The following is a 10146-nucleotide window of genomic DNA, read 5'->3' as shown; positions in this document are numbered from 1 at the left end:
AACTTGCCATATCGACTTCTTGTCTTGTCGTCGTCATAAGGACTGAAAGTGACCCTCAATTACTTGGTTAACGGCAGGACTTCACTAATGAGTTTTTCAAGTCACATAGTAGATAGTTTCTCTTTCAATCACCTTCTTGGAACTCATAACCAAATGGTCTGGATAGAGCAATGGAGACGACAACTAATGGTTTGGTCTAGTATTAATAACATGCAGTACTTGATTACTATTTTGTTGTTTGCTCTGTTAGAGTAATTCTCTTCTACTATTGTGGTAGAGATTGGGTCTATTTGAGTGTGTTATTTGTTTATGAATTGGTTTAATGCGTTCGTGTGCTTGCTTTATTTAGGGGAGTTAGTCTACAATAAAATTGAGCGAAGAATTCAATTCATCATAAATGAATTGATTCAATTTTAACTCATTTTTGGGTTTTAGTGTAGATGAGTTCAAGTGCACTGGAAAACAGATTCCTAAATGAAAAGTATGATATAAACAAGAGAATGAGTAACCTTTTATAATATACTTAAATAGAACATATATATAAACAGATAATTAACCAAAATAAATAGAGTTACTATATTTATAAGTGATTTAATATGTAGTATTAGAATATATTAATATCCTAATTAATGAAAAACTATATTATATTACTTAATGATTATAGTTTATTATAAATTAATAAAATAATTACGTGAGACTAGAATAAATTATTAAAAATAAATAAATAAATAAAATAACATAAACGAATATAATAAATAAATAAATTATTTTTTAATAACATAATATTTTTTTAACATTAAAAACCACTAATTTAATACAATAATAAAAAAATTAATATATATATATTTATCAATAACATAGTATATATTTTTATGCATTATTAATCAATAATATATTGTCACAAAATTTAAAACCTTTGCTTTAATTAATTACAGCAAAGGGATAATTAAACCAAAATAATTTATCAAATATTTATTTTAACAATATTAATTATGACTATTAAATCACTAATTTAATATAGTAATTATAAAATAAATATATTAAATAAATAAAAATAATTATTTTACAAATTATAAGTTTAATGACGATAGTTTAATTTTTCTTAACTTAGAAAAAATAAAACCATCGTCTACCTCATGGCGCGCGTCATCTTCCTCAGCGGCGGGAGACTACGGTGGGCCGACGGGCAACGGTAACGGAGGCGGCGCTCCGACGGTACGTCGAGAGGGAACCCGAGAGAGAAGAGAAGCCGGGAGGCCGAGAGGCTATGTGACAGAGGCTCGGCCTCCCGTGCTCTGCGACAGAGGTCAAGAGGGAGAGGAGAGGAAATACCAAGGTTGCATTTAAACTAGTTAGGTTTAAATCTCATTTCATAATATAATATAAAATCACTTGTTAATGATCTAAACCAAAAATGTTGATATCAAAGTGTACAAGCTTAATTTCAGATTTTCGAAACCAAGATCAATCATAAAATATTTCAGTGTAGTTTCAATAAGATTTTGAAAAACAACAACAAATAATCAATACTTTGTAAATTCACTTTTCAAATGCCCCAAATAATTTTAAATCAGTGCAAATATCACTTCAGATTTGATTACTAGAACAATCAATAAGATTTCAAGGTAATGATGGACAAAATCTTGCAAGATTCAGGTTGGGTAAATAAAATATTTTTACAATTAAAGCACAAGAAGTACTTTAGTTTTTTATTGAGTGAGTTTTCAAATTACAAATCCCATCTCCATATGGTTTCAAAGTATGACAATGATCAGGAGCGGTCTCTCTACTCTAGCAAAACACTTAAGGCGTAACTAACTCAAATAAACAAGTTCTCATATTCAAATTTTGAACCATTGAGCTTGGAAGGGAACTTCTGGTCCTTTTGTAAAACTCTATGAAATCTTGACTAAAACCCATAAGAAAATATTTAATTCTCATTATGAGCTTTTAATTACATAAATAATTCACTTGCACATTTTGGAGACCTATCTTATTTGAACAAATATAAGAAGCATTTTCGCATTTCTAATTTCGAGCAAGTCATTTGATCGATGGTAGTTTAACTAGTTGACCTTTGTAAATAACTGTCTCTTTTCTTCAAATTGTTTGGTTGTTGAACCGATCAAGTGGCGATAGAGACTTTTCTATTTCGTGTTGTTTGATTGACTTAGCTTCGATTAGTCGACCTTCACAAAGAACTTCTATCTCTTTTCTTCAGATTTTTCAATTGATGAGTTGATTGAGTGACAACCTAAACTTTTCTCTTTCAGGTCATCCAATCAACTTGGTGTTAGTCAATCGACCTTTTGCAATGTCTCTTTTTTCTTCAAACTTCTGTGCATCTTGCTTGCCCAATCATCCAGACATACAACCTCAAATAGAGACTTCTTTCTCTCTTATTGTTCGGTTAAGGCTCGTTTAGTCGAATAACCTTCTTTAATTACTTACCTTGTTTTCTTCTTGTCCTTTTTTTTTCTTTTCATTTCCTTACTAGGGCTTTTCTTTACTCTACCTTTGCCTACTTTGCCGAGTTCTTTTACTCGATTGGATATGAATTATTTGGTCGGTCCAATTGCCTCTTCTAACAGATAGATTGCTAGAAATTTCCTCTGGGAATTTTTTGAGTTGTAAGACATTCTGAATCTACATCATTAATAACTTAAGTATTTGTTATCATCAAAACTATCTACTGATCTTGATCAAATGTCTTTAAAGGGTGATCCACTACTTGATCCTTTTGTTGATTAAATGTTGGCTTTTGTGGTTGTCTATTAGAACTTACATCCTTTGTCAAAGTGTTACCTTTCACATTTGCTTGACTATTAAACAATGTATTTGACTTTGTTTTCATCTACTATTGATGAAGTCTCACTATTTTGGTTAAGATGTTTGACCTTGCTAAGTGGTCAACCATTGATTGAACCACATGGTCAAATTTCCATGTCTATATGTCACAAAACAACATATAGAGGATGTTACAAGCACAATGAAAGTTTAACTAATCACTAAACTTGATAGGGTTTGCTCTTGAAGGAGAGTGGTTGGTCCTCCTCACATCTTTGGGAATTATTTATGTGTATTAAACCAACAATTGTAACCTAAATGGAAATTCTCTTTTTTTATTAAATTTTTAACATAACCAAACTTTTATTGTGACTAAAATGTATTATTATTTGCAACACCCCGATACAGTCCACAAACCGAAGCTACAACACTCCAAAACTCTTACTTTCTGCTGCAATTCATGCAGAAGCCCTACCTTGGGATTGAGAGCGGGGGGAAAGAAGGGTCAGTTCAGGAGACCTGTTCTCCTTCACCCTACTTGCCTCGTCCCTCGAAATCCTGTAAGCGTTCATCAGCACCGCTTCTGGGATCCCACGATAGACAGAGCCCTTCCCTACAATTGTGCTCGTCATGGCGTTATCGTTTGTCTTGAAGGCTACCCAGTCGATTCCTCGGTCTCCTGCTTGTTTTATCACCGCGTAGTTCTGTGGGATTATCAGCAGCTGACCCTGTCGGATCTCGCCATCGTAAACTGCTCTTCCGTAGTCTCCGACGACCTGAACCCGGCCTTCACCTCTCGTAATGTACACCACAGTGTGGGCATTCGTGTTCCATTGTGGTGCCAGAATAGCATTCTGTTATGTTGAGGGAAATATCCATGGTAATTAATAAAATTTTACGACTAAGTAGCTTGGCCATGGCGATTTTGTGAATTGGTCGCTTACCCTGTACAGAGTTCCTCGTTCTGCACTCAATTGGAGATAATTGAGAATGGGGAGCTTCTGGCTGTTGAGGTGGGTGAGTCTTCCAGCTTGGGGAGAGTATTCGTCAGCCTTTTCGCGGTCTCCGATGTTCTCCTGGAGTCTTATGTTGCAGATGGTCTCTTCCAAGCCATTGACTTGCCTTTCTCCGTCTCTTCGTTCCTCTTCCTCTGCTTGTCTGCTCCATGGTCTTAGCGCTTGAAGTTCATCATCTCCCTGGATGATATGGCCTCTTTTGTCATCTCTGCTCTGAAGTTTGTTCACCGTCTCTCTGCTCACACCGATAGCCTCCGCCAGACTTTCCTCATTAAATCCGCCGAGGATGTTATTGCCTGATTTATACTGGCCAGTAGTCTCCTGTTCGGACGAGCCACGTTGTTGGCGTCTGGGGTTTCCGGCGAGAGAGAATCTCTGCGAGGTCACACGTAATTTTAATCGACAACTGAGAAACCGAAACAAGAAAAAGAAAACAATCGAAGTGACGAAATTTTATATTCGAAGAGCTGTAATCAAGTCAGGGCGGAGCGTTTACCCTGTAGTTCTGATCGAGCTGGTTGGCGTTATTGCCGGTGTCTAACACCTCAACCATGACGACTGGGCTGTCACCATCATTGTAGCACCAGTGGGCAACGCCTCCTGGTATAGCGACTATGTCTCCTGATCGGAACTGACGGATCTTCTGGTGTTCGTCTCTGTATCTTTGGCCTCGTTCTTCTTGTTGAGGCTGTTGGACAGATTGGTAGGATTCAGGGCAGCCAGGAATAATCTCTCCAGTAAGTCCCCTACCTGTTCAGCAGCAGGGAGCCAAAGTTAGCTTCATGCGTTCCGCTAGAGCAAGCGCTAAAGATGTACTGATCAACCGATCTAAGCCATGCATAGAGGGTCGAGATCCATTACCTTGGACAACGTACACGAGTCTTGGCGCATTTGAGAAAGATAGCTGGAGTAGCCCTCTCGGCTGAATAGTATGACGATTGGCGGCCACGCCGGCGCACTGTAACTGCTCGTTGTTCTCGTCCCAGTAGTCGGTGAAACCCGCGTCAGCTTCGATTCTTCGGGTGGGTTCGAGGGCGTTCAGGCGCTCCAGTCGGCACTCGCTCCGCCCACGGAAACGCTGGGAACCCTGCCGCCATGGCTGTTGCTGCTCAAACTGGGCCAACGATCTGCCGCACAGGAGGAGGATGCTGAAGAGAGCCAGAGAAAGGAAAGAAGCCATGATCGTGGATGCAAGAGACCGCTCTCTCTACTAAGCTAGAACCACTACTCACGGTCTCTGTGTTGATTGATTTGCAGAGACTGAGATCGACTGAATTTATAGGCTTGAGAGGTAGGGCAAGCGGGTGAGTCGTGGAGGGCTTTGGTGAGAGAAGATTTGGCCATTTCCGTGCTTGCATGGCCACTCGGCATTAACCTGACACGAGGCGAAATCGAGCTGCCGCATATCAGTATATGTTGGCTGCCCTCAAGAACACACGTGTGGAAGCTCCTTTGTAAACCCATGGTTATGTTGGCAAAACTATGGGCACGTACGGATTTAGAAGCCCCCAAAATACCCATAGGGAGGGGGGTAGAATCGATTAAATTATAACTACTATTTCAATTTTTTATGCAAAACACGATCCAATACGAAAAACCATTTGGTGCGAAACATGCGAAACGGCTATCTTAGCCGAATTAATCTTCTTATTGGGTTGAATCTCACTTGAGGAAGGAACTAGATAGGTTTGCCCAAAAGATTCAAGAAAAAACAGGCAAAGTTTCCTTCATAAAAAGATCTCCAAGTTATCCAAGATCTTCCATTTGTTATGATTACTGATTGTCTTGCTTAATTATCTCTTTACCTAAAATATTTAAGGCAAGTCAAGGATTAAGATTTGATGAATATTCTTTCCTAAGTGAGAAAGCAATTACATGACTTACCTATTGTTGATCTCGGCCAACATGTACTCTCCTTATTTAGTGCATGATTAGTTGCTGAAAAGATCACATTTTTTTTTTTTTTTAGGTTAGCTCTCCTCTCGTTACCAAGTTGGTTCGTCGTGTGTTGGTTCATATTTTGGTTATTTTGTCCGGTTCAAGGTTGGATCAAGGTGCTTTCATTACCCATATGAGAGGTTTTGTTGACTCTTGGGTTACAATTAGGAGGAAGAAGGATATTATAGACTTGCGTCATTACTTTCTCCCTTAAGTTCTATTTATAAATGAATAAAAATATAATATTATAATTATATCATTCACCCTAGTAAGAGTTAAGAAGAGACAAGAAATATAAACTAATTACATCAGTGATACCCTAATTATAATATATATATATATATATATATTTCCACACTCCTCCTCAAGTTGGGAGGTAATGGCGGTGATACTAACTTAAAACAAATAATATAGACGTAATAATAAGCTCCTCCGTCACCGTCTCTGATACCGCAGCTTAAATTACTGAGATTCTCTATTTGTTAATTAAGAACATAAATCTTCGTTTCTAACACATGTCTCGCTATCACACCCTTTTAATTAAAAAAATTAGTACGATTAAAATCCAGACTTCTCACTGATTTTAATTACTGTTTTCTCTTCGTCCGCTTCGCTAATCAGGCCCGATTAACGATTAAGTATTGATCTCCTTTCGTAATCACGGTCCACAAAGGAACAACGGACGCTCGTGTCTGTCGCCACGTGGACGCTAGCTAGGGTGGCACCTGTCACTCCTGCGAAGATTTTGTTTCTCTTCACGACTAATAAACGCCCAGCCGTTTTTCCAGCGTTGAAGGTTGCGCCAATTAACCTCTGTGCTTCTTCTTCGCTCGCCAACGGCTGCAGGCGATTCCGGGTACCGCTGGCGCTACGCATCGTTGTCTTCTTTAACCTCCTCCCCGATTCTAGGTTTTGGGGAGATATTTTGCGTGTTTGATTTTGTCTTCGCTTGTATGATTTTGAAATGAGCACTATGGAATTATTAATAAGCCTCTCTATCTGAGTCATCGTTCTGTCGGTTTTTGTTGAAAATTATGCTGATGTGTTCTTGAATTTTGCTCCTGTCTTTACGGGAGTTCAGACTATACGGGAAGTTAGGGAGTTTATATATTTTATACGGTTTGGGGTTGGAATATCTGTGGAAGGTGGAAGCTGGGTTTGATGTTCTGAGATGTTGGAGCGATGGTTGATATGCTTGGGCTTTGATCTTCTTTTGGTGGTAGGGTTCTTGAAAGCTCTGGTGAGTTTTCTGGGGTCTTTTAGTTCGGGATAGGGCTGAACTTGAGGGGTTTTTGCTGGTTCTTACTGGTGTTGAAATATTTTTAATTTGAGGTATAAGTGAGTTAGGGTTTTCTCTAATGTTGAAAAATTAGAAACTCGATTATCTGAAATTAGTATTTATGCTTCCACTTCGAATTTTTCCCAGTATCTTCCGAATTCATTGTTTCATTAAAACATCTATCAATAATTATGGGTTGAGCAGAATCTGGTTTCCACAAACTTGTTGTTGTGCTCTGCTTGTGTAACAATTTGTGAACTTGGTTCCCTGCAGATTTCTGATGTTACAGTGGTTTGACCTTGCCCCATACATTGTCGAAAAGTTAAAGAAGGGTTCTGGTTGTCTCTATTCATTAGTTTGAGCACATCGAATTGAAACCTTGGACGCCAGTTGTTAGATTCTGGACTGAGGAGCTTTCGGATTTGTATAAGGTTGAATTTTGGCGTTGAAAGTTTTTTTGAAAATGGATAAATTGAAGCTGGCTGCAATAGGGGAGCGTCTGAAGACTGGTGGAGCTCAGATGAGTCGGAAAGTTAGTGGCAAAATGAAGGAGTTTCTTCAAGTTCAGACGCCAGAGGCTAAAATGGTTGATGAAGCTACTTCAGAAAGCTTGCCAGAGCCTAACTGGGGATTGAATTTGAGAATCTGTGCTTTATTGAATGCTGAGGAGTTAAGCGGCCCTGAGGTCATGCGAGCTATAAAGAAGAAAATCGCTAGTAAAAGTATGGTAAGTCAGAGATTTAGCCTTGATCTTCTGGAAGCTTGTGCCATGAACTGTGATAAAGTTTTCTCAGAGATTGCATCTGAGAAGGTTTTGGAGGAGATGGTGAGGTTGATTGATAATCTTCAAACGCATTTTAGTAACAGAGAAAGGGCATTGCAGCTGATTAAGGCATGGGGAGAGTCATCTGACCTTGGTTATCTGCCTGTCTTTCAGCAAACTTATGCGGTATGTCTTTTCTGAGCTCGTTGTATCTTTACTGGTTTTTGTCCACTTCTTGTCTTTAAACTCTTCTATTGGAAAAATGTTATGGTTCTTGAGCACTTTTCACTCTTCAAATCTTCTTATAATCACAATAAGTTAGATGTTGAAGAATCGGTAATTAAGAGACCTTAATTGAACTTCGACACTAGCAACACCATTGGTGGTGGAAGCAACAATCTCTGTTCGTATGGATTGATGGGTCTCATCTGATGATCCTAGACTGCTGTGAATTAATAGTGATTTTTCAGTAGTGTATATAGTTCAAAGATTGTAACAACTAAACCCCAATAAATACATGTTTGTGAATTTTCCTGGTCATGGTTCACAAAAAGTTGGTGAGGCTGAATTGTCTTCTTTTGCTGAGCCTTACAGCTGTGGCTTTCCACTTCAATATTTTTCATGTAGTCCACTATGTAAAAAGCAGTTGTTATATACTGATTTTGATAGCTCTAATTTGCAGAGCTTGAAGGAAAGGGGGTTTTCATTTTCTGGTGAACATACTAGGAACTTGGCAGAACTGATGGACTCAAATATTGATGAACAGACATTGTCTTTTCCTGAGGGATACCCTAACCCCAACTTTGATCAGGACGATGCTAACCAGATTCCCGTGGATTATTATCACAGAACATACCTTTCCAAGGAGGAAAAGACAGAAGCACTGGTGGTTGCTCGCAACAGTATTGAACTCCTCTCTTCCATAAATTCTGGAGAAACCCAAAAGCCGGTCAAGGTGATTTTTAGTTTTCTTGCTGTACTTGAATTATAGGCATTAAACGCTGACATCCCATTGTTGCGGATAATTCTTGTATGATTATGATTCAATCAACCAATAGGCATTGATCGATCAATCGATATAGCTCACCATAAGTATCTCACATAGTCTAGAGCAAAATCTTTAGACACATTTTTTGTCTTTTGCAATTTCTATAGCACCGAGTGATGTGTGGTCCATTTCGGTAGTATTGACTAGAGTTATTTGTGATCATAAAGCAGGATGATCTGACAATAAGCTTACTGGAGAGGTGCAAGCAGTCACAGGTTCTGATACAGAGGATCATAGAGAGCACAGTAGATGATGAGAATTTGCTGTTTGAGGCTCTTAACATTAATGAGGAACTCCAGCAGGTAATCTCCAGGCACGAGGGAACCGAAGCCGTTTCTCAGATACAAGGTGAGGTCCCAGGAGTTTCAGACCCAGATGGGGGTTCTTCCTGCCATGATCAGACGGTGAGACAGAGCAAAAGTTTGGTTTCACCAACAGAAGAGGAGAAGACTGGCAGCAGCGACATTGGAGCCAACTCTGAATGAAGGATAGGGTATATTTTGGGGTGCTGTTTTTGTTTATGCATAAAGAAAGCTCTGTAGAGAGCTTAGATGGCGTGGGTATTTGTACTATTGACGGATACTTTTTATTCCTCATGTAGCTGCTCTATGCAATTTGGTGTTTTCTCCCTCCACTGGATTTTTCTCTTACAATCCTGGATAGGAAACTGGGTCTAATTTAACCTGATTCAACTAACTCGTTCGGTCTAATTTTGTTAACTCAGTGTTACAGATACCATAAAAGTGGGTCTAATTGTCCAAGAGAGACATTTTTAATATCTTTAAAGTATAACATTAAATAAAATAAATGCAAATTCAGTCCTTTCCTACTGGGTGGGCCCACTCATTACTTGGTTGGCTATCGCTTTTATGGGACATCTTGACCGTGAAATTTTAAATTAAATAATAATATTTTTTTCTCTTGACTTTTAATTTCATAAATGAAAAAAGTAATTACAAACACAATTGAGAAAAACGATCACGGTGGGACTCGAACCCACAATCTCCCGCTCCGGAGGCGAGCGCCTTATCCATTAGGCCACGCGACCCTGTTGCTATACAACTTACCTGAAAAATTTAAGGATCAATTATATTTAAAATTGTCTATAAAGAGTTGTAACAATTACTTATTATATGATATAGGCCTTGAAATATCATTTGTAATTTTTTTTAGATCATTTAAAATATACAAATTAGCTAATTTATAAAATATAGAGCAATAAGAATTTGGTTTTGACTTCAAAATATTATGTATATTTTTAATGTAAATTTTATTATTTTTAGTAATTTTTTTATTAATTAAGAGAAAAATTGCA

At 38.2% G+C, this 10146-nt stretch overlaps 2 protein-coding genes and 1 non-coding gene across 8 annotated transcripts; 1 reads left to right on the top strand and 2 right to left on the bottom strand.

Annotated features, from left to right (window-relative positions):
• Positions 1–3245: 3245 nt before the first annotated feature.
• LOC137961997 (cocosin 1-like) lies at positions 3246–4992 on the bottom strand. The gene is made up of 4 exons (XM_068808685.1): positions 4665–4992; positions 4300–4553; positions 3732–4178; positions 3246–3641 (listed from the first exon to the last, which is right to left on the bottom strand). The coding sequence occupies exons 1-4, from the start codon at positions 4981–4983 to the stop codon at positions 3246–3248; spliced, it is 1416 nt and encodes a 471-aa protein (XP_068664786.1). The 5' UTR covers positions 4984–4992.
• Positions 4993–6526: 1534 nt separating this feature from the next.
• On the top strand, positions 6527–9445 carry LOC137961968 (TOM1-like protein 2). 6 transcript variants are annotated; one of them, XM_068808644.1, is made up of 4 exons: positions 6527–6597; positions 7294–7969; positions 8466–8738; positions 8999–9445. In XM_068808644.1, the coding sequence occupies exons 2-4, from the start codon at positions 7484–7486 to the stop codon at positions 9314–9316; spliced, it is 1077 nt and encodes a 358-aa protein (XP_068664745.1). In that variant the 5' UTR covers positions 6527–6597; positions 7294–7483; the 3' UTR covers positions 9317–9445. The 6 variants fall into 6 exon arrangements, with proteins under 6 accessions (XP_068664745.1, XP_068664753.1, XP_068664775.1 ...); XM_068808652.1 differs by having other exon boundaries at positions 6543–6650; XM_068808674.1 differs by having other exon boundaries at positions 6543–6981; positions 9002–9445.
• Positions 9446–9806: 361 nt separating this feature from the next.
• TRNAR-CCG (transfer RNA arginine (anticodon CCG)) lies at positions 9807–9879 on the bottom strand. The gene has a single exon. It is a non-coding gene; the product is annotated as a tRNA-Arg (tRNA).
• Positions 9880–10146: the final 267 nt, after the last annotated feature.

This window comes from Aristolochia californica, unplaced genomic scaffold (assembly GCF_029961685.1).
Source record: "Aristolochia californica isolate CCGP_79_NKW_82.1479 unplaced genomic scaffold, dmAriCali1.0.hap1 SCAF_1, whole genome shotgun sequence".
Lineage (NCBI taxonomy): Eukaryota > Viridiplantae > Streptophyta > Magnoliopsida > Piperales > Aristolochiaceae > Aristolochia > Aristolochia californica.
This window is presented reverse-complemented; position numbering and strand designations above follow the sequence as displayed.

Bases quoted from the DNA above. Each gene is read 5' to 3' on its own strand.
- LOC137961968 (XM_068808644.1), top strand. From the start codon at position 7,484: ATGGATAAATTGAAGCTGGCTGCAATAGGGGAGCGTCTGAAGACTGGT. The intron at 7,970-8,465 runs GTATGTCTTTTC...TCTAATTTGCAG, and splicing joins TCTTTCAGCAAACTTATGCG to AGCTTGAAGGAAAGGGGGTT. The intron at 8,739-8,998 runs GTGATTTTTAGT...GTGATCATAAAG, and splicing joins AAACCCAAAAGCCGGTCAAG to CAGGATGATCTGACAATAAG.
- LOC137961997 (XM_068808685.1), bottom strand. From the start codon at position 4,983: ATGGCTTCTTTCCTTTCTCTGGCTCTCTTCAGCATCCTCCTCCTGTGC. The intron at 4,554-4,664 runs GTAATGGATCTC...GCTGCTGAACAG, and splicing joins ACTCGTGTACGTTGTCCAAG to GTAGGGGACTTACTGGAGAG. The intron at 3,642-3,731 runs GTAAGCGACCAA...TCAACATAACAG, and splicing joins AACGAGGAACTCTGTACAGG to AATGCTATTCTGGCACCACA.